Raw genomic sequence first — 23,117 nt, forward strand, 5'->3', positions numbered from 1 at the left:
CAAAGCTATATATGAGGTATTTAGAAGACAATATAGAACAATAGCTTTAAGCTATCTTTCCTTAATATGAGGTCATAAATCAGTAATAAAAAGTAGAATACATAACGGAAAAAAATTAGTCACATTAGAGTTAATTTTTATTAATGAAAAAGTACCATCAAGAATGGGAAAAGCTAAGCCACATCCCTTGGAAAAGATATTTAACCAACAGGAATTGGTATCCAGAATATGTGAAGAATTCCTATGAACTGATAATAATGGGCAAGAAGACTGAAATGCAAACAGTAACTACAATTCATGCTTAAGGTCTATTAAATTAGCAAGAATTGGGGCACTTTGGCTCAGGGCGTGATCCCAGGGTCCCAGGATTGAGTGCTGCATCAGGCTCCCTGCAAGGAGCCTGCTTCTCCCTCTGCCAGTGTTTCTACCTCTCTCTGTGTGTCTCTCATGAATAAATAAAATTTAAAAAAATTAGCAAGAAGCCTGACAAAATTAAGTATTGCCAAAGATGCAAAATGATCTCTTTCACAGTACTGGAGATGGTCCACTTTTGAAAGGAAACTGAACATATATACAACTGATGGCCCAGTATTATTACTCCTAAAGAAATTCTTGCACGCTTAGATGTGTAAAGCAGTATTCATGACAAGATTGCTTCTGATAGCAAAAGCAAATAACAAAAAATTATTAACAACCCAAGCATCTATAAACAATAGAACTACCGAATATTTAGTATATTCAGAGTGGAATACTAGTTAGTAATAAAAATGAGTTTTGAGACTAACATGAATGAATCTCAAAAATATAATAATGAAAGAGAATATATAATATGCATATAAATTCAGAAACAGGCAAAACTAAAGTCTTTTGGATAGAGATACATATACAGTAGGGAAAATGAAGAATAACAAGTGAAAAATCATCATAGAAATCAGAATGGTTACTATTATGGGGAGTGAGGGTGTGTGATCAAGAAGTGGCATACATATAGAGGCCTTTCACTGATAATGTTATCTTAATCTGGGTAGCTGGTACACTTAATCTAGGTAGCTGTTTGCTTTATAATTCATTAAATTACACAATTACATGTTATATACTTTTAGTATTTATGGTATTTTGCAACAGAAATTAATTTGGCACATTTTCATTTAACTTTTGGTAATAAAATACTTTATTGGTACCGTTTAATGTCAAAAACACAGTAATACTGTTTCCATTGCTTAGCTTCTATTTTTAAATTAAAGCTCATTTTAAAAAAGGAAGAGAAAAGGTAAAATCATTTGATTCTATCAAAAAACAAGCTGCAAACTTACCTGTGCAAATAATTAGGTTCTTCCACTTTAAGTACCTAAATTCACTGGTCTTCATAATAAATAATGGTATATAAGAGGAGACATTGGCCTGAATAATTCTGCAGAAAACATTTGACACATCTTTAAAAAAGCCTAAATGCTACCCAACTTAAAACTTGTAAGAATAATTTGTAAGAGTTACTGTAAAATGAATTCATGTAAGCACCAAGAAATTTGGGATTTATAATATTTCAGATGATATGATTTACTGAGTACAAAGAGTATGATTTTTCTTCGTGAATTTGTGTTTATATACAAATAGGATACAAGATAGGTTCCTTTTAAAAGCCAAAGATTCAAAATCTGTGAATGACTTTTACCATATTTCCAATTTCTGGATCTAGCAATGGACCCTATGGTAAAAGATCCATGTGTGATAAATAACATAGTACAGTCCTATCTGAATATAACTTCTTATTCATCTTGCCTCATTAATATAATTTATACAATTAAAATATTCTATCTGCAAACAATATATTTCTCTAAAATATTTTGTAATTCAGATTGCCATTCAGACCACCTTCTCCTCTGCCTCTTTTCTCAAATCATTGTAATTTTATGGTATACCTCATTAAATTGTTTTTTTTTTCCTCCCTTCAGTGAAACTGTCAACTCAAAGCACCACATTATTACAAACACAGATATAGCATATATTAACATACTAGAAAAAAAGATAATACATATGGATCTATGCTAAATGAGACAATGCAAACCAAAAAATACACAACACCATGCTATGTTCATCTATTCTGAAGCACTACAAGAAGGCCCTGATAGCACCCTGGCTCATGTAAACTGATGTTCCCAGATATCACTAGTGCCCTGTACTCCAACATAATTAAATGTTCTATTAAAGACATTTCCACATTTGTTTGCTTAAAACAATCTACAGCAACTTTGACTACTAATCTTGAAAATGATGATAACACATTATAGTTTCAATCAAGTCATAGATTCTAAGCTAAGTATTTTCTATTATCATCCATTTATTTAATAACACATTCAGGGAGCTAAGCAACATTCAGTTTAAGGGGTTTTTACTTCGCTCTCTTTTGATTGTGAATTTCAGATGTGTCCTTCAGTCATTCTCTGCTTCAGTGAAAGAGGATTCTTCAAGCAACTGATTAAAGATCTTAATTTAAAAGCAGGTTGACTAAGTGGTCAGCAGCTGAAGAACTCTTGTCTACATACTGCATCCATAATACTCTGTCCTCTCTGGAGGAACTGGATGCCCCTGACCTACCATGAGCATAACACATTCCATCTCTCAACCCAGAGGCAGCCAGGGTACATTAGAACATGGATAGAAACTAACTCAAAACTACTTTTGGGGCAAACACCAGATTTCGATTTGTCAGCAATTCCATAGTGTGGTTTTCTCAAGAAACAGGCTTTGCATTGAAACACTTGCTTTCTCTTCTCATATCAAGTTAAAACTGCTAAAGTAATATCAGAAAGAGCACAAAAGATAAGCATGTCTTCTCTGAAAGAGGCACTGCATCTGGAATTGGAATTAAGGCTAAATAAATAATGCTGGTTTGTGGTTTAGACAAATGTACCAATGGTTACGTTAACCAACAGCTTCGCTCTTTGTCCTGTATGCCTGTTTGTGAAGATGCGTCTCTATCTCCTCCCTGAAGACCAGCATTCCTAGGTGCGAGTGAGAGGCCTCATTCATGGCTTTGGACTGGATGCACATACGGTACTGTTCAGGAGTCAACTCATCAGCACAGCGTTTCTCATGCCAGAGGTGGAAAAGACCAGGAACTGGAGTCCGAATCACAATCAGGTCACCATGTAAGTATTTTCGATAAAGATGAACATCTTCTCCACCCCAACCTTTTACTTCCATGTCAAATCCACCTGCAGGATGAAAATTGACATATCGGTAACTGCCTGTCAACCAAAGCACAACTGATAAGAATTAAGATGTTCTACTTCAAATGAGATGGCACAGCACAGCCTAAAGATACCCGATAGAGGACTGACATCTGGTTTGGAAGTCCAGTTAGGAGCTGACTTCTAGCAGCAAAGGCCTGTCGTTGGGAGTATCAAAATGAGATTAAATATTTGAGAATGCTTTGTAAATGTCTAAGTTATATAGTAAATCTAGAGAAAGTCAAAGGAGAAGGAAATATAAATCACCCATAATTTCACCACTACTAATATTATGATTAACATATTTATCCACCGAGATACAAGTTTTTCTGGGCCACAGACAACTTCCAGTGGAGAAAACAGAAGAAATGGCTAGGTTGAACATATACATTTGAGAAGGGGAACATGGATGATTTAAAGCCACAGGAATGGATGAAATTACTAAAGGAGTTTAGAAAGAAAATAGGCCCAGATCTAAATGCTAAGTAATGCCAATACCTATAGGTTAAACATGCAGAGAAAAAGAAATCAGCAAAAGAGACTGACAAATGGCCCCAGAAGATGAAGAAAATTCTGGAGAATGAGCTATCAGTAGTCAAATGAAAAAAGTATCTTCAGGAAGAAAGGGTCAAGCGTGTGCTGCTCAGTTAAGAATTAAAAAAAAAGGACACCTAAGTGGCTCAGCAGTTGAGCATCTGCCTTTGACTCAGGGCATGATCCCAGAGTCAGGGATCGAGTCCCGCATTGGGCTCCCTGCGAGGAGCTTGCCTCTCCGTCTCCCTATGTCTCTGCCTCTCTCTGTGTGTCTCTCATGAATAAATAAAATCCTAAAAAAAAAAAAAAAAATAAAAAAAAAAAAAAAAAAAACAAATAGACCTGGCAACATAAATGTCACTTATAACCTTCCCTACTACAATAATTCTAATGGAGCGATGGAGCAAATGGCTAACTTGACCAGGTGAACACATGAAATGGGAGATAAAGTTGAGACTATTTTCACATTGGTTTAAGATAAACTTTCTTAAAGAATCATAGAGAACATAAGCCATTTGGAATTTTTTTTTTTTTTGACCATTCGGAATTTTTTGAAGAACAGGCAAACATTCTTAAAAACTGAAAACAAATTAATTCTTTAATTAAGAGCAAGGTTTCCAAATTATGTCTTCTGTCAAATAATTATATACCACTTAATTTTACACTCACAGGATGACAATAATCCTGAGATCTCTGAAAAGTATTGCTTTAAATAGTCTTAGCTTTTATAAAACACTATGTCTAATACATACTGGTTTTTCTTCTTTGCAGATAAAAGTTCTTCAAATATTAGAGATGGTATAGATACTTAAAACAAATGAGGGACTTCCAGTTTCTGGTCCAGCATATACATCGCTTAGAAGTCATACCATCCTAACAAGTGAAAAGTGAAACAAACTGAAAAATAAACAACTCCTCTCAGATCCCTCAGAGAAATAAGGTCACAGATCAAATTGCCACCACCAAATTGGAGAATCAGGCAGGTAAAACGGAATCACAACTATTAGAGCAGAAAGTCACCAGTAGAAATCTCCAGGGGAACCAGTCTGAGGTAGGGGAAAAAAAAATTGGAACTGTAATTGACGAATGGCTAGAGGCTCAGTGGACAAGTATAAAAGTTGAAAACTCCAGATTGGCGGGCATAGAATGGTCCCTACAGTTGTGTTTTACCTTCAGGAGCTCTAGTAGGTTTTCACTGTGAATATTAGAGCAAAATACCCTAGTGCTTTCAGCAGGGGCAGTGGGAACATAATCATTCTGAAACATGCCAGAGCACTTTATTCTTAATAAGGCCTGCCTCAGGAGAAACTATTTTACTAGAGTCAAACCTACCTGGGGAAAGGACATAACCAACTGCAGCCCACTCTAGCCATCCTGTCTCACTTAAGGTTGGGGATGGTATCTGAGAAACACTTATGAAGTTAATGGTCCAGATACATAATCTCACTAAGGAACTGAGACCTAATCACAGGACTACAGAATACTTCCTCTTTCCCCACACCTCACCACCTATTACTAGTTTACTGCAGTTTCCTTTGCCCAATACATCATGTTCAGTAATGAAGGAAAAATGAGGCATACTAAAAGACAAAAAACAGATTGAAGACACAGAGCAAGCATCAGAACCAGATTCAGCCAGGAGTACTGAAATTGTCAGCCTGGGAATTTAAAACAACTATAACTGATATGCTAAGGGCTCTAATAGAAAAAGTAGGCAACAATCAAGAACAGATGGTAATGTAAGCAGAGAGTGAGAGATTCTATGAAAGAATAAAAAAGAAATGCTAAAGATAAACAATGTAACAAAGGAAGAATGCCTTTGTATTGGCTGAGGAAAGTCTCTAAGCTTGAGGATATGTCAATAGAAACTTCCAAAATTGAAAAGGCAAAAACGAAGAGGACTGGGGGCGGGGGGGGGGGGGGGGGGAGGGACAGATCAGAATAGTTTATAAGAATTGTATACAAAAGGTATAACAAACGTGTAATGGAAATACCAGAAGGAGAGGAAAGAAAGGAACAGAAGCTCTAAAATCAAAGACACGCCAAATTCCAAACAAGTGCTGCTGAGAGGCCAGGGGCTCCCTTTCTCATACAGCCTAGAGTCAAAAGGTAGAGGCTCCACTTCAAGGAAGGAGTGGGACTCCTGATCCCCCAACCCCATGTCCTACTTATAACACAGGGGTGGCACTCTGAGAGAAGTGTGCCATTGTCTCCACCGCCACCTCCAGAGGAGGGCTCAGCAATTTTTCCCAGGGGAGAAAGCACTGCATAAGAACAAACTGCCTCAAAGCTCTTCCCAAAGGAACTAACTTTATTTCAGTGTGCAGAAGTTCAAGCCTAAGGGGGCTCTTGAAAATAATGGAGAATTTGGTGGTAAGCAATTAAGAGAAGGTTGATGGGTCCATTAGAGCAATAAACTAAAAATGTAGGCCGGCTAGTTTACTGGAGAGAGACAGGGAAAGAGACAAATAGAAGAACCCTTGTGAGGTCTGAACAAAACTCAAAGACATGCTTCAAAAACTATCTTGCAAAAGGGGTTCAATTTAATTGGGTCAGACTGTGGAAAAATTTATGTCCCAGAGCATTGTCAAAAACAAGAGAGCAATCAGTGAGCAATGAGTGGAGCCTAACAGGTGGGAGTGTTACTGCAGAGACAGTAAAAGACAGCCTTACTAGGGGCACCTGGGTGGCTCAGTCAGTTGAGTGCCTAACTTTGGCTCAGGTCGTGATCTTGGGGTCCTGGGATTGAGCTCTGCATTGGGCTTCACACTCAGTTGGAGTCTGCTTCTCCCTCTCCCTGTACCTCTCCCCCTGCTCCTGCTCACTCTCTTTCTCTCAAATAAGTAAATAAAATCTTAGAAAGAGAGAGAGAGAGAGAGAGAGAACCCTACTAAATCCATGTCATCCCAGGGTGACTGTGCACATGCCCTAAAGAGTGTCAGGAGAGGCTTCATATTGCTGGGGAATGGGGAGATAAAATTCATTGAAATAGTAAAGCCAAGTCAATAAACAAGCAAAAAACAACAAAAAACAAGCCCTGGAATCAAGAGGAATCAATATTCAGGCTTGCCATAATATATTACCTAAAATGTCCAGTTTTCAAGAAAGAAATTACGAGGCACATAAAGAAACAGAAAAATATATATACCCATATACCAGAAAAAAAGTAGGCAATAGAAACTGTGAGAGGGCCCAGATGTCAGTTTTTACAAAATTTCAAAACCATTATAAATATGTTCAAAGAATTAAAAGAAATCATGCTTAGAGAAGGAAAGATGACAATGTTTTATCAAATAGAGATAATCAATGAAGAGACAGAAATTATACATTTAAAAAGAACCAAATGGAAATTCTGGAGCTAAAAAAGGACAACGTGGGCAGCCTGGGTGGCTCAGCGGTTTAGTGCCGCCTTCAGCCCAAGGTCTGATCCTGGAGACCCAAGATCGAGTCCCACGTCAGGCTCCCTGCATGAAGCCTGCTTCTCCCTCTGCCTGTGTCTCTGCATCTCTCTCTGTGTCTGTCATGAATAAATAAAATCTTTAAAAAAAAAAAAAACAAAAAAAAAGGACGACACAAATGAAAAATTCATTAGAGCAGCTCAGTATAGATCTGAACAAAGAATCAGTAAACTTGAAGATAGATCAATTGAGATTATGCATTCCAAAGAAAAGAGAGAGAAAAAGAAAAAAAGAGAGAAAAAAAATGAAAAATGAAGAGAGTCTCAGAGAAATGTGGGACACCATTAGCTATACCCAGTACATACCAAATAGGAATATAAGGAGAAAATAATGAATAAGGAGCAGTGAGAAATAACATAGGTTAGAAAGCAATGATGTTTTCTTGCTGTTTTATTGAGCCAGAATCCGGGGAAAGGGCATTAGTTTCATTTAATAGTCATTTTATTGCTACTTGCTGATTTTTCTAGGATTCAGATGTTAAAATGATAAAGAGATAACAGGTGGAGGAATTTCTAAGACAAATGGCTGATTATAAAAATGAATGTAAGATGGGCCTAAAAAGTACACAAAATATATTCTATTATAATATATAAATATATATATATAAATATATACATGTGTATATTATATAGGTGTGTCTGTGTGTATATATATATACATATATATGTATTTATATATGTACATATACATTCATGCATAAATATATAAAATATATTCTTATATGCTGTGGAAATGCAGCCACTGACTGATCAGGAGATGTGGAACCAAGTTTCAGCCTGCTTTCTTATACTGTCCTCTGACAATGTATTTTTTTTTTGCTGAAGCTAAAGTAGGGCAGGAGGCTTAGACCAGATTCTTCAGGGTCATCTTTGGCTTCAAGGAGTGGATGACTAAGCCAATTGACTCCAAGTTCCGCACTCCAACTTCAACCAGAGCTAAAGATTGGCTGTCTTAAATACTAGGATTTTCATAATAGATCAATAGACAATTAAAGTGGTTTCATCTCTAAATAAAAAAATACAAAAGCCCTTGGACTAGATAATCTAACATTACTTCCAGATGCAACAATCCAGGAGCACAACACCAAAGTTAGGTAGAGAGCTTTCATAAGGATATTCAAAACAATTGCAAATATTGGTAATAAGCCAAACAGATGTTTTTAAAAACTAGTGTTTTGATTTAAAGAAACAAGTAAATATTCTATTTCATTTTTATTTTATGATCTCATTTTTGCTACTTAGAGACATTAATTATAAACTTACTTTTGCTTTTCACATCTCCAGATGCCTCTTTTAGCTAATCTCATTCATAATTTAATAGGAAAACACTCGATTCTGAGACCTTTTAGAAAAATGCCATAAGGTACTACAGTAAATATATACAGCCCTATCCTTAAATGTAAGGTATACTTACCTATGGTCAGGAAATCTGATCGATACTGACAAGTCATTCCAAAGCCAAAATCTCGCCAAAAGCCAGAATCCTTTTTGTGAACCTTCATTAAAAAAAAAAGAAATTCAATTTAATCCCTCAAGAATCAGAAGTTTCAATCAACAATGAAAGAAATTAAAATTCTTTCCAAATAATTTGGAAAGAATTTATGTGACTGTCATTTATGTGACTGATAATGGATCACATGATCCATTAGTCATTCACATGATTAAATTAGAATTCACATGATTCACATGTCATTTATGTGACTGATAATGGATCAAATGATCCATTAGTCATTCACATGATTAAATCCTTACAAAACCAACAAAAATACAGTATTCTCCATCAGCAAAGGGTTCTTGCCACATTCAATTTAACTGAATTTAAGCCCTGTACAAGGTGCCAGCTAAGGTTACTAATAAACAGTATGGTGCCTGAACTCAAGGAGCTTACATTCCATTCTGGGAATAGAAGTTGCACAAATACATACTGTAATACACTAATTTTTTCTTTTTTTTAATATTTTTTTTCTTTATTTATTTATGATAGTCACAGAGAGAGAGAGAGAGAGTCAGAGACACAGGCAGAGGGAGAAGCAGGCTCCACGCACCGGGAGCCCGACGTGGGATTCGATCCCGGGTCTCCAGGATCGCGCCCTGGGCCAAAGGCAGGCGCCAAACCACTGCGCCACCCAGGGATCCCCCACTAATTTTTTCTAAATAGTAGACCTTATTTAGTGTTTTTCTTCATTCTTTTGCCCCTTTCTGACTATGTACAGTTTTGCTCTGCTAATTACCTGGTCCCATGTAACCCATGAGCTTTGTTCCTTCCACCTGTAGCTTTAGATTGGGCCATGATGACTCTATATCAGTGGCACAGTGTCAACCCATTTATTATAGGAATTGATTCACTAACAGGAGTTAGACAAAATTCAGGACAACATGGTAAAAGGGGAGTGCTGTTTGGGAATTGGGAACTCTGGAAAACAAAGTCCCTTCATTCCTCTGAGAGAGCTACTAGAAAAGACATTTGCTTTTTTTGGATGGTGTAGAGAAGGAGTCAGTAAACTACACCCTCCAGGGTAAATCTGGCCTGCCGCCTGTTTTTGAAAATAATTTTTTTGGAATACAGCTACAGTCATCTGTTTACAAACTGTCTAGGTGTATTTTCATGGCACAGTAGCACAGTTGAGTAGTTGCAACAGGGATTTAGCTATATGGCCCACAAAGCCAAAATATTTTCTATGTGGCTTTGTACAGAGTAAGTTTGCCAACTCTTGGTGTAGGGCGTAGATGTGAAGTTTGGAACTGCTACAGTTCCTTGTAGTTTTCCACTACAAGGGAAACCAGCTTTAAAATGAAGCTGTCACCATCGAAGTACAAGCAGAGAAAGAAAATCAGGGCTTTGATGATATGCAACCCCAGAATCAAGGAAGAAAAGCTGAAGCCTGATAAATATTCTTTATTTATTCATGCATTCAGCAAGTATTTTAATCTATCAGACATAGTACTGGGAGGTGGACACAGCAATGAATAGAGATGACAAAGTCTCTGCCATCAGAGTCTCTGTTTTGTTGGAAAAATAGGAAATAAAAAAAATATATATCTTAGGTGGTAATACATGCTAGGAAGAAAAAATGTAGCAGGACAAGGGGAGAGCATGAGAAAGAGAAAGCCTAGTTTAGATATAATGGCCATAGGGGCCTCTCTGAGAAGATAATATTTGAGTAGGGACCCTAATGAAATACTGAAGTGAGCTGTGAAATATCTAAAGGAGATCATTCCAGACAAAGAGGGTAACATGTATGATGGCTATGAAGGGAATGAGTAGGGCAAAGGCAGAGGAATGAAGTCCTGTGGACAAGAAAGGGCTATTAGCATTTTTAAAAGATAACTGGGATTACAGTATTTTTGTATGCATATGGTAATAATCTAGAAGAAGCATAACATTAGGATAGGAGAGTGTGAAGAATGGCTGGAGGTGAGTCCTTGTTCAGGCACGAGATGAGCTCTAGTTCAAGAGAATAGGACAGGGTGGCCTTACATGTACAATTCCTCCACTGTGAATGGAGAGAGGCTGATGAAAGATGAAGCAAGGTGTGCAGAGAGCGAGGAGTGGTGAGGGGTGCTGGGAGACATGAGAAGGAGAACATCGGGCAGCCTGGGTGGCTCAGCAGTTTAGTGCCGCCTTCAGCCCAGGGCGTGATCCTGGAGAGTCGGGATTGAGTCCCACGTTAGACTCTCTGCATGGAGCCTGTTTCTCCCTCTGCCTGTGTCTCTGTGCCTCTCTCTCTCTCTGTGTGTGTCTCTCATGAATAAATAAATAAAATCTTTTTTTTTTTTTTTTAAAAAAGGAGGACATCATGGCTGGCTTGCAGGGATGGACAGTGGGTAGACTATGGTCAGGCTCAGGACGTCAGGGCAGCTGCAGAACCCTGAGGCCTGTGGTCATGTATTTAAAAGCAGTGGTCCTATAGTGATGCGGTGTGTTTCTTACCTTCCCCATTCCACTGCTAGGGGCCTGGGTAAGAGTTGCCCTTAACCAGGCTGGGGTTGTGGGGTTGTAAGAGAAAACACTGGGCAGGGTGAGGGATGAAGGTGAGTATAGCAAGGAAGCTGTGGATAATGACTATGGAGTTGGGGGTTGGATAAGGAGGGATGTGAGGATGTGGACATGAGGATGACAGAAAGGAGAGAGGCAACTCATCCAAGTGCAAGGTCCTGAGACAGCTTCCTCAAAAAAAATGAAGTTGAACCTAGGGTCTGAGATAGAGAGGAGTAAGTCAAGTGAAAGATGTGCTGGGGGAAAGCTCTAGACAAAAGAACAGGTTGTGCAAAGAGCTGGAGATTGGAGAGAGCGCCGTGAATGAAGGGACCACGTTAGAGACAGAAGTATAGGTGTGCACAAATGTAGACCAGAGCTCAGCAAACTTCTGTAAAATAGGCAGTAAATATCTTAGGCTCTGAAGAACATAATGTCCGTCATAACTATTCAACTTAGCCACTACAGTGTGAAAGCTGACAATAAGTAATCAAATGAGCATGCTGTGATCCAATAAATTATATTTATGGCCACTGAAATTTTTATTTCATATCATTTTAATGTGCCATGAAATATTATTTTGAAAATATTTTTTAACCATTCTTCATTCATGGGCCATAGAAAACTAGGCAGTAAGCTGTTTTGGCCAGCAGGTTGTAGACTCCTAACCCCTGCTTTAAGGGACCCATTGGGCCATAACAGAGAGAATGTGATACCTGGTCACATATTTTGGCTTTATCCCATTAACAACGGGAATTCTCTGAAGAGTCAGAGCAGAAGAAGTCATGTCATCAGATGACATTTTTGAAAGATCACTCTGGCTAGAGTACAGAGAAGAGATATAAGAGGGGACAAGAAGGGATGCTGAGTTATAGGGATGCCTGGGTGGCTCAGTAGTTGAGCGTCTGTCTTCGGCTCAGGGTGTGATCCCGAGATCTGGGATTGAGTCCCGTACTGGGCTCCCTTCAGGGAGCCTGCTTCTCCCTCTGCCTACGTCTCTGCCTCTCTCTGTGTCTTTCATGAATGAATACATAAATCTTTAAAAAAAAAAGGAGGTAACAGTTATAATCTGGGAATGGAAACCTAATGGTTTAGACTATCATGATATGTTCAGAAAGGAAAAATTGCATGGAGGTAAAAAAAAGATTGAGAACAAGTTATCAGTGACTGAATGGGCAGAAGTTGGGGTGAAAGTGAACAATCAACTAAAGGTGACAGCAGGCTGCTGTCCTGAATAATGGGTGTGTGGTAGTGCCATTTCCCAAGAGTGGGGATACTGGGGAAAGGGCCAGCCCAGAGCTAAAAGATGTAGAGCTGGGTTCTGGACATAATGAATGTGAGTGATCTGTAAGATAGACACATGGAAATTAGTGCAGATAGCAGGAATGAAGGGAATATACAGGACTGCAGAGGAGGCAAATCTTGAGGGGAGTGGGGGAGAGTCTGAAAAAGCTGCTATATGTAAAGGAGTTGGCTGGAAACAGAACAAGGCAGCACTGAGGACTCAGCTTAAGTTGGAGCTAATAAGTGAGGTATGTATTTTCTTTCCTTTTTTTTTTTTTTTTTTTTTTTGCAGAGGGAGGGCTTCTGCCTCTTCTAGAATGTAAAGTTCCTGGATGGCTGGGACTTTTTGTTGATTTTGATCACTGCTATATCCACAGCACCTAGAACAGTGCAACGCACATGGCAGGCTTTTAATAAACATTTCTCAAATGAAAAAATTAATTTATAGAGGCATAATTTCTGTGGCAAAACCAGGTTCCAATATTCTTATTTCCTTAGTCAAAACATAATCCTGACACAAATATTAACACCCCCCAGCCCCTAGCCCCACAAATAAAACAAAATATCCACTTTGACACTTCTACCCCATAACAATTCTCATTTTACAGATACTATGGCTTCCTTTATAACTTAGTTTCTTTAAAAAAAAAAAATCCCCAAATATTATCATACTTGGGGAAAGGAGTCACTGGTTTTAGTTTTTGAACCAACATATTTCCACTGTCTGTAATCCCCAACTGTTAATATTTTATTGCATTTTTATCTGTCCCTCTACTGGGCACATGGAGGATGCAGCTATCCACACATAACATACATCTCCAGCTTCCAGCCCCTCACAGGCTGCCAGGTTCACAAGTCCATGTGGCAACTTGACACTTTCCCTTGAGGTCTAATAAACAAAATATACACCTACCATACTCAGGTTAAATCCCTGATCTCTCCTTCTGCTATTGTCTTTTTCTCACTCCTTACATCTAATCCACCAGCAAGTTCTGTCAGCCAAATCATACCCAAACCTTTCTCCACAATTACCATCCTTACCAAGCCACTGTCACCTCCCTGGTGCACTGCAAAAGCCTAACTGGCTATTTGCAACTGGAGCCATACACCATACATTCCCCACAGAATCAAAACCCTTAGGCTTTCTATCACACTTAGCCTAAACTTAAACTCCTTATAGCTCTACATGACTGGCCCAGCTTTGTGTCCTGTTGCCTACTATGCTCTAGCCACCTTAGGAAACCCATTAGCTGTTCCTTCTGCCTGGAACTCCCTTTCCCATCACTAAGTAGCAGGTTCTTTCCTGTTATTTGGATGGCCTCTCCAACAGTCTCATCTCAGAAAGGCCTTTCTGACTAAACATACCACAGAAACACCTAATCACTTTTCACAACTCAGCCTGTTTTAATGATCTGCATGGTATTTATTAATTGCCTTTATCTTCTGTCTCTTCCTACCAGAATAAAGATTCTTGTGAATAATAACCATGTCTGTGTAGTTCTAGGTGCTAGGGGTTCCAGAAGTGAATAGTGGCTGGCATAGATTGAATTCTATTGGATGAATTAATATGAGAAGCAGTTTTTGCAGTTGATAAGAGTGGAGACACACTACCCTGGCTCCTGGTCCTACTCCTGCCAGCTGTATATTTGGGCAGGCACTCAACCATCATATAGCTGTGTCCTCATCTGTAAAATAGGGGTAATAATAGCATCTATCTCAGAGGTGTAAGGAGGATTAAATGAGTTAACATGCATGAAAAACAGAACAGTACTATACACACAGGAAAGGGTACATAAAAAATCAGCTATTATTAGCATGAAAATATCATCTAAAATACACATATATAATTTCCCATTTTTTAAACTTTATATTTTCCTCTATATTTCATGAAGATTTTCCTCTTGCTACATATGCACAACCCTATGTACTATTATAATTCAATTTATTATTTTATTATTTAATTTATTTATTATTTTATTATTAGTAGAGTTTTGCTTGCTTCCAATATGTATTGCTATTCTACAGTTCTGTTTCCTCAGGAGAGACTCCTGGGAGTGGAGATTACTGGATCAGAGGGATGGAACTGTTTGAAAACTCCTGACCCAGAAAGCTTGCCTGTATTCCTACACCACCAGCAGGAATGGAAGAACTCCTACCCCATCAACCTCACCTGCATGGCTGTTTTAAAAACAGTCATTTTACAGCAGCAAAAAAGTATTGCACTGCTGTTTTTTTTTTTTTTTTTTAAGATTTTATTTATTCATGAGAGACACAGAGAGAGAGGCAGAGACAGAGGCAGAGGGAGAAGCAGGCTCACAGTGGGGAGCCCGAGGTGGACCTGATGCTGGGACTGCGGGATCACACCCTGAGCCAAAGGCAGCGCTCAACTGCTGAGCCACCCAGGCATCCCTGAACTGCTGTTTTTATTTATTCTTAGTAAGGTTGGTTATTTAAAAATGTTTACTGTGGGGAAGCCTGGGTGGCTCAGCGGTTTAGCGCCTGCCTTCAGCCCAGGGCATGATCCTGGAGTTCCGGGGTCGAGTCCCACGTTGGGCTCCCTGCGTGGAGCCTGCTTCTCCCTCTGCCTGTGTCTCTGCCTCTCACTCTCTCTCTCTGTATCTCTCATGAATAAATAAATAAAATCTTTAAAAAAATGTTTATTGTGAATTATTACCAACTGTCTTTTAGCCATTTTTTCCTACTGGTGTATTTCTGGTTTACTTTTAATATCAAGGAGATAATATTACACCATTAAGGAGAACAAGCTTTTGTCTTAAGTGGGGAGACTGAAGTTTAGAAACAGTAACTTGCAAAGGTCACAAAGTAGTAAAACTACAACTTGAAGTGAAGTATTTAAACTTTTTTTTTTTTTTGGAATCCTTGGGTGGCTCAGCGGTTTAGCGCCGTCTTCAGCCCAGGGCATGATCCTGGAGTCCTGGGATCGAGTCCCCACACTGGGCTCCCTGCATGGAGGCTGCTTCTCCCTCTGCCTGTGTCTCTGCCTCTCTCTCTCTCTCTCTCTCTGTGTCTCTCATGAATAAATAAATAAAATCTTTAAAAAAACCACTTATTTTTTTTGCATAATATCTAGAATTAACCCACATTCAAATCATTCTTTTCCCACATCCTCCCAAACTGGACAAGAATATTAGCATGCTTTTACATTCCTCTTCACCCTCACATGTTGACTCCATTTAGCACTTTGTTTATCAAGTATTTTTTTTAAAATAAACTTCTTATTCTGGAGTAATTTTAGAGTTACAGAGAAGTTGCAAAGTAGTAAAGAGAGTTCTCGTATACTTCTCACCTAGTTTTAACTTCCTCTAAATGTTATTATTTTACATTGTTGTGGAATATCTATAAAAACTAAGTATCCAACACTGGTACATTACTATTATCCAAATTTTAGACTTAGATCTAAACTGGATTCCACCAGTTTTTCCTTTAATGTTCTTTTTCTATTCCAGGATCCAGTCCAAGGGACCATACTGCATTTATTTGTTATGTCTCCTTGAGAAACTGTGACAGTTTCTCAGTGTTCCTTGTTTTTGATGATCGTGACACTTTAAAAAAATCGATTATTATTATTATTATTTTTAGTAATCCCTATAACCGATGTGAAGCTCAAACTCATGACCCTGAGATTAAGAGTTGCATGCTCTTCCAACTGAGCCAGCTAGGCATCCCTGATGTTGACACTTTTAAGGAGTACTGGTGGGGTTTGAAGTGTTTCTAATGATTAGGTTTTTTGGCCACAGAAGTGAAATGCCCTTCTTGCTACATCAAATCAGGAGTGCATAAATAACACTGGTAATATTAACTTCATTACTTGGTTTAAGGTGGTGTCTACCAGGTTTCTCCACTGAAAAGTTAGTTCTTTCCATACTCAATTCTTCACATGAGTCACCTAGCTCCACCTAATGGAAAAGAAAGTATCTACATAAGTTATTTGGAATTCTGTAGCGAAAATTGAGCTCTTCTTCCTTATCTATCTTATCTAATCAGTCTATCCATTGATTTATTATTTATTCACTCTCTAATCATATCAGTATGGACTCATGGATATTTATTTTATGCTTGGGGTTACAATCCAATACTATGTTATTTATTTTGTTGCTCAAATTGTTCCTGCTTTGCCATTGGGAGTTCTTTCAAGCTCGTGACCCTTTGACATATCTTCAACTTTACTTTCTGGAGCTTTAGGCTCCTTGATGTCCTGTCCCTGCACTAAGATTTGGGAGCTGGGCACGCCTCTTTCTTTTTTCTTTAAATTGTATTTATTTATTCATAGACACAGAGAGAGAGGCAGAGACACAGAGGCAGAAGCAGGCTCCATGCATGGAGCCCGATGTGGGACTCGATCCCGGGTCTCCAAGATCACACCCCAGGCTGCAAGCTGTGCCAAACCGCTGTACCACCAGGGCTGCCCTGGGCATGCTTCTTACTCTTGGGGTATCACTGCTTCTAGGTCCTCTCAGAGGAAAGTGTGAGGTAATACACATGTGTATACCCTTTGAATTTTAAATCTCCAATTGCTATTCTTTTTTTTTTTTTTTTAACGTGTTTCATCAACAACTGTTAAACAAAACAGGGGTTTTATTTTTGGGGACTACTGTTTTATTCTCAGGTCTTCTTTCAAATAGGTCCATTTCTCAATCTGCTGAAGAGGTCTGTTAGAAGTAAACTTTGAATCCTTGAATATGCAACAATATCTATTTTGCCCTCAAACAGGTCAGATATTACAGAATTAAAGTTATTTTTCTCACAATGTTCAAGGTATTGTTTTATTGTCTTCTGGCACCAATATTACCAAAAAGAAGGCAAATGACGATTCTTATTCCTTTGTAGACAAGTCCTCAAATGCCAGAAGACTTGTCTTTCCTCAGCTTTTTGAAGTTTTCTTCTATTTCCTCCATTGTCTATTCTCTCTTTTCTCTCCCTCTGGAATTCCTATTTAGTAGGAGTTTAAATAGGAGCTTACTGAGTAATTTCTCATTTCTCTTTTTTTCTCTCACATTATCTCTTGGTCATCGTGTGCACAGGTGGCTTGTTTTCTAGTTTACAAGTTTGTTTCAACTGTGACCATTCCACTATTCAGCTCATTTAGTGAATTTTAGATTTTTAGAATTTCCAAGTTCTGACCTTTTTCAGCAACAAATCTGGTCTTACGAATTTAATGTTTTCTTTCCCTAAAGGCATATTTATCTTAAAAGTGTTTTCATACTGTATTCATATCCTCATGTGTTATCTTTTCTGTTTATTAAAATTTGGTGCTTCTCTTTCATAGTGTTGGTTTGGCTACTCTAGGTTAACTGCTACTGATCTTTGTTTCAAAAATTATTGTTCAGGGGTGCCGGGTGGCTCGGTTAAGTGTCTAACTCTTGATCTCAGCTCAGGTCTTGATCTCAGGGTCTTGAGTTTAAGTGCCACGCTGGGCTCCATATGGGGTGTGGAGCATACTTTAAAAAGAAAAAAATCATTGTTCAATAATCCTCGGCTATTAGCCAGGATTACAAGGGCCTATCTCCAGTAATAGTGGAAGAGGGGCCAAATGTGGACTCGGGCACAATGTGCCAACAACAGCTCCTTTTCAGAGCCTAGGCCTCCTTATCCATCCTACAACTCAATATTCCCAAAACCCTCCACTGCCTCTCTTGTTCTAGGGACCATATACAGTGCTACAGCCTGTAGTCCAATCTCTGTGATGCCTGTTGTTCAGCACATGCCTAGAGAAGAATACGCACTCATCATTTTCTGTCTTCTATGAGCTCAGAGGATACAGAGAAGTCACATTGTGGGTTCTCTTGAACATGTTCCAGATTCTTCTCTCCTCTGTCAATCCTATGCCAACTACTGTCATCTTATATGAATTTCTCAAAATCTTCTGCCAAGGCACTTTTCTCATTCCGCAATGCTAATACGCTTTCTTCTTTTTAGAGTGTTGGTCTGAGGATAATGTTGGCTTCATATAATTTATTAAGTAGATCATATGGAACTAATTTAACCTGTTCTTCAAAAGTTTGGAAAAAAATCACCAGCAAAACATTATACCTATGCACCCGAGGGTAATTTTTTTGATAACTGTTCTAATTTTTTAAGTGTTTCTTAGTCTTTTCAGAGCTTCCATCTCTTATTTATAAGACTTTGGAAAGATACACAATTTATAAAATGCTAACAAACTCTGCTCATATTAATAGTTTATAAATTCTCAAATCTTTTTAGAATTTTTAAAATTTACCATATAAAATTGATTTCTCTCAGTTGTTGTATTTTCCTTTTACCCCAAACCTGCCTACTTTGATCAAAAAAAATTTTTTGCACACAAAGAATAAGCTCCTATATATTAGTTAAACTATTATTTTTGGTTCCTTAATTTCTGCCTTATCTGTATTTCTTTCCTCAGAGTTATTTTTTTAACATCTTAAATTGACTTAGTTCATTTGTTTCCATTTTTATATAATGTTAACAATAAAAGATTAGACTAAGTGCAATATAGTATTCTGGACTGGAACCTGAACAGGAAAAAGACATTAGTAGAAAAATTGGTGAAATCCTAAATCTACAATAACCTAATGTTAATTTCTAATTTTGACAAATTGTAACATAAGATATTAATCTTAGGGAAAACTGGGTGAACTACAGGAACGCTCTATACTATCTTTCCAACTTTTCTGTAAATCTGAATTATTCTAACATAATGTTTATTTAAAATTTTAAAAAATTATATAATTCTTTTTTTAAAAATTTTATTTATTCATTCATGAGAGACACACACACACAGAGGCAGAGACATAGGCAGAGGGAGAAGCAGGCTCCTCTTTGGGAGCCTGATGTGGGACTTGATCCCCCAACTCCAGGATCGCACCCTGAGAGGAAAGCAGGGCTCAACCGCTGAGCCATCCAGGCATCCCCAAAGCTTATATAACTCTATTAATAAGTTCTGTTCTATGGCATTCCCACGCCATGACTTTTTAAGCAATTTCCCACAGAATATTGTTCTTAGTTTATTTAGTAGTTTAATTTCTAGTTAATATTTTAAAAGTAAAATTTATTTTTAGTATTACTGAAAATAGATTGGCAAAAGTGACTAAAATTTTCATATTCTATAACATTAAGTTTTCTCTGTGCCCTCAACTTCTTTTCCCTTCTAGAATGATATTTAATTCTAAAACAATAAATGGGAAAGCATCTTATCAGGTGGTAAAAGAGACTATGAAATGTATTTATAATGATTACAGTTTTTGGGGGCACCTGGGTGGCTTAGTCAGTTAAATACCTGCCTTTGGCTCAGGTCATGATCTGGGGGTGCTGAGTGAGCCCCACATTGGGCTCCTTGCTCAGTGGGGAGCCTGCTTCTCCCTTTCTCTCTGCTGCTCCCCCTGCTTGTATTCTGTCAGATAAATAAAATCTGAAAAAAAAAAAAAAAAAAAAAAGCTAACTACAGTTTTCTGTTGAAACTTTCTTTTCTACTTGTGAAACAAACATAATGGAACCTAGCAAGGATCTTAGTGGCCTTTCACAACTGACAATGAGTCTTACCAGCTGCTGCTCCACAGGTGGTGGTATGTCCTGACTGGCATAAACAATGGCAGGGTTATAAAGACTGAACACCACAGGGTAAAACACCTTCTTACCTATAAATTAAAATATATGGTTACATCACACAACAAAGTCATAAAACAAAAGACTGATTAGTATTGTGTTATCATTATCTAATTAAAGTCTTTCTTTGGTCACATAAATATGACTTTATCAATATTCTGTTTTGTCAATTTTCAGGCTACTAAACATCATGCTGATTTGATGAACATAATGATGATTTTACAACGTATCAGTAGGACAAGCTACGAAATTATAACCTAAAATAGACTAAAAAACAGACTAAAGGGTGTTACACACATTTACTCCCTTTGACTTTGGAGAGATACACAAACGTGCTCTCTCAGTTATTCAATAGGTGAGCTATTTATTACTCATCATTTCATCTAGTAGCAGTGATAGACATAGGTTAACCTCTGACAATCACCAAGAACTTAGGAATGTCTGTTAAATCCACCCTTCAAAACAAGTCATAGAAACAGTAAATCCAAAGGATACTATACTATGAACAGATTTGTACAGAATAAATAAAATATGGAAGTGCAGATAGATTTGGGAAAGTTGGGAAGAGTTAAAAATACCTGATCTAACAGCCTCTGTAGAAGGCCTTGTCATTAGCATTCAAATTGACAGCACTGAGGGGACTATAACGACTCAGGAGCCCATCTCTCCTCTATAGAGAACCCCTTGCTAAACCTGGCCTCAATCAGATGTGATAATAGGAGGTGCTCAGGAACTGTCAAGTACCTGTGGCAATGTGGCATCCTTCCCACTACAAGATCCCTACTAGACGCTCATCTCACTTTTGTTAAAACTCACTGAGGGATGGGGAGCTCAATTCTCACAGGCAAATCTATTTTTAAGACATTAAAATATTTCTTTTACATTGAGCAAATATGTTTCCTTCAAATTCCACATTGTGAACTTCATGCTGTCCGGTGTAACAAAAGTAAACCTAATTCTCATTTATTCACTAGGCTCTCAAAGAGTTCCTGACAATTATCCCTAATAAAAATAATTAACAGGGTAATAATTGCATGATATGAATAGTTCTACACAAAAAAACATTTAGTAGAGGATTTTCTTTTTGGGGGGGTACATGTGAAAACTTCCTTTTCACATTTAAAGTAAGGTTTGATTTATAAAAATGTCATCTGCTCATACATTTTCAAAAAAATCCCTATAACATAAAGCCAAGTTAATAAATCATCCCCACATACATAGTATGGACACTAAAAGCACCATCTATATCTAGGCTTCTTCATGTGTGTGTGCCTCTGTCTTGGCACCACCTGTCTGAGGTAGAGTGTTTCTGACTCTCACACATCTCCACATTGTCTGCTTGGTTCTTTTTTTTTTTTTTTTTTTTTTTTTTTTTTGATTAAATGCTCCTTCCTCCTTGTCAATCTTAAGATTTTCTTTGCTTTTGTTTATTTGGATTCAAATGTTGGCAATGGAACCGGGCCACAAGAGAACAAGGGTATGAACTTCAGAGAGGCAAATTTTCACTTTTCTACTTAATACTTCAGTTAAAGTATGCCAAATATGACTTTAAGAAAACATAATTAATTTTTTAAAAAAGATTTCATGTATTTATTCATGAGAGACACAGAGAGAGAGAGAGAGAGAGAGAGAGAGAGAGAGAGGCAGAGACACAGGCAGAGGGAGAAGAAGGCTCCCTGCAGGGAGCCCGATATGGGACTTGGTTGCAGGACCCCAGGATCACCCCCTGAGCCCAAGGCAGATGTTCAACCACTGAGCCACTCAGGCATCCCAAGAAAACATAATTAACTTGATTCAAAATATGGGACACTGTTCTAAATTTCTACACTCAGCTCATCTACCAACATTCTACGCACCTGGCTCAGCATTTAACCGGCAGCTGTTAAGGAATTCGGCTGAGAAATATATATCAACATCACAGAAAAACATCAAGACCTCTCCTTTGTCCCAAGCTCGGGCACCCACATTTAGTCCTCGTCCACGATTAAATTCTTCATTCAATGAGACCAAAGTGTAATTATGAAAATTAGACTCACTAGGAGAAAAGCATATACAACAAAGGATAAATTCCACTTAAAGTTTAACAACTCTGTTCTTTCAACAAAACTTACAAAATGTGTTTTATACTTCAAGTATTTTAAAATTTTGGTTCTACAGTCATACAGGGAAAGGAAATCATCAGCTTCACATGTATGATCATCATCAGGAACAGATATTCAATAATTGTCCATATTTGAGGCAGCATGCTGGTGGTATCAGCTTAAAAAGTGTTGAGGGGTCACTGCCCTTTGGGATCTTGAGAACTTATTGGGCAGATAAGAAATTATACATGGAAAAATGGCTATAATGTTTGGTAATAAACAATGCATTGCATATGAATGGTACACACAAAGAACGCTCCTGTGTTTTTCCGATCTTTGCTCACACATCAAAGGGATACCCTTCGTACCACTTGTGAAGTTGCTCCAACCTCTCTCTTTAATCTATTCTATCCCCGCCCAGCTTTGTTTTCCTCAGCACCACCAGACATGTTTCTTTGAGTGTCTCCCCCATTGGAATGTAAACACCATGAAAGCAGGGATTTTGTTTTGTTCATTACTGTGGATACAGTGTGCCTCCATAAATATTTGCTGAATGAACGAATGAATAGCAGATCTGAGAAAAAAGATTGCTTTTGTCTGAGAGTAGTTAGAGAAGATGTTAGAAGCAGAATTTAAGTTATGCCTTGATTAAAATCCTGAATTCAGTAGTGAGTTTAAAGGTTATGCCAATTAATTATTCTCAAAAGCACAGAGGTAAGAAAGTAGCATTTTAGAGAACAGGTATCAGACAAATCAGATTAGAACAAAGGGATCCTAAAATGGAAACAATGAGAGAGAAGACCAGAAAAGGGTCAGACTGAGGAGTGCCTTCTGTGAGAAGTAAAAGAAGTTGGTCAGTGTCCTCAAGGCAAGGAGGAGTTTTTCTGCCAGGGCAGTGGTTCTCACAGTAAAGTCCCCTCACCCATAGCATCAGCCTTCCCTGGGAAACCATT

At 38.0% G+C, this 23,117-nt stretch overlaps 1 protein-coding gene across 21 annotated transcripts in view; it reads right to left on the bottom strand.

The window, feature by feature from the left end:
• Nucleotides 1–1,153: 1,153 nt before the first annotated feature.
• Nucleotides 1,154–23,117, bottom strand: part of CSGALNACT2 (chondroitin sulfate N-acetylgalactosaminyltransferase 2) — a 66,635-nt gene continuing 44,671 nt past the window's right edge. For 8 of the 21 annotated variants that reach the window (XM_038578127.1, XM_038578126.1, XM_038578129.1 and 5 more), the window contains 4 exons: nucleotides 21,940–22,118; nucleotides 20,021–20,115; nucleotides 8,636–8,717; nucleotides 1,154–3,215 (listed from right to left, as the gene is read on the bottom strand). In XM_038578127.1, coding sequence (XP_038434055.1) covers nucleotides 2,923–3,215; nucleotides 8,636–8,717; nucleotides 20,021–20,115; nucleotides 21,940–22,118 — 649 coding nt within the window. In that variant the 3' untranslated portion in view covers nucleotides 1,154–2,922. Of the gene's footprint in view, nucleotides 3,216–4,516; nucleotides 4,638–8,635; nucleotides 8,718–16,310; nucleotides 16,399–19,829; nucleotides 19,890–20,020; nucleotides 20,116–21,939; nucleotides 22,119–23,117 lie in introns of those variants that run through there. The other 13 variants (XM_038578130.1, XR_005380386.1, XM_038578131.1 and 10 more) reach the window with 13 other exon arrangements.

The sequence above is a fragment of the Canis lupus genome, chromosome 28 (assembly GCF_011100685.1).
Source record: "Canis lupus familiaris isolate Mischka breed German Shepherd chromosome 28, alternate assembly UU_Cfam_GSD_1.0, whole genome shotgun sequence".
Classification (NCBI taxonomy): domain Eukaryota; kingdom Metazoa; phylum Chordata; class Mammalia; order Carnivora; family Canidae; genus Canis; species Canis lupus.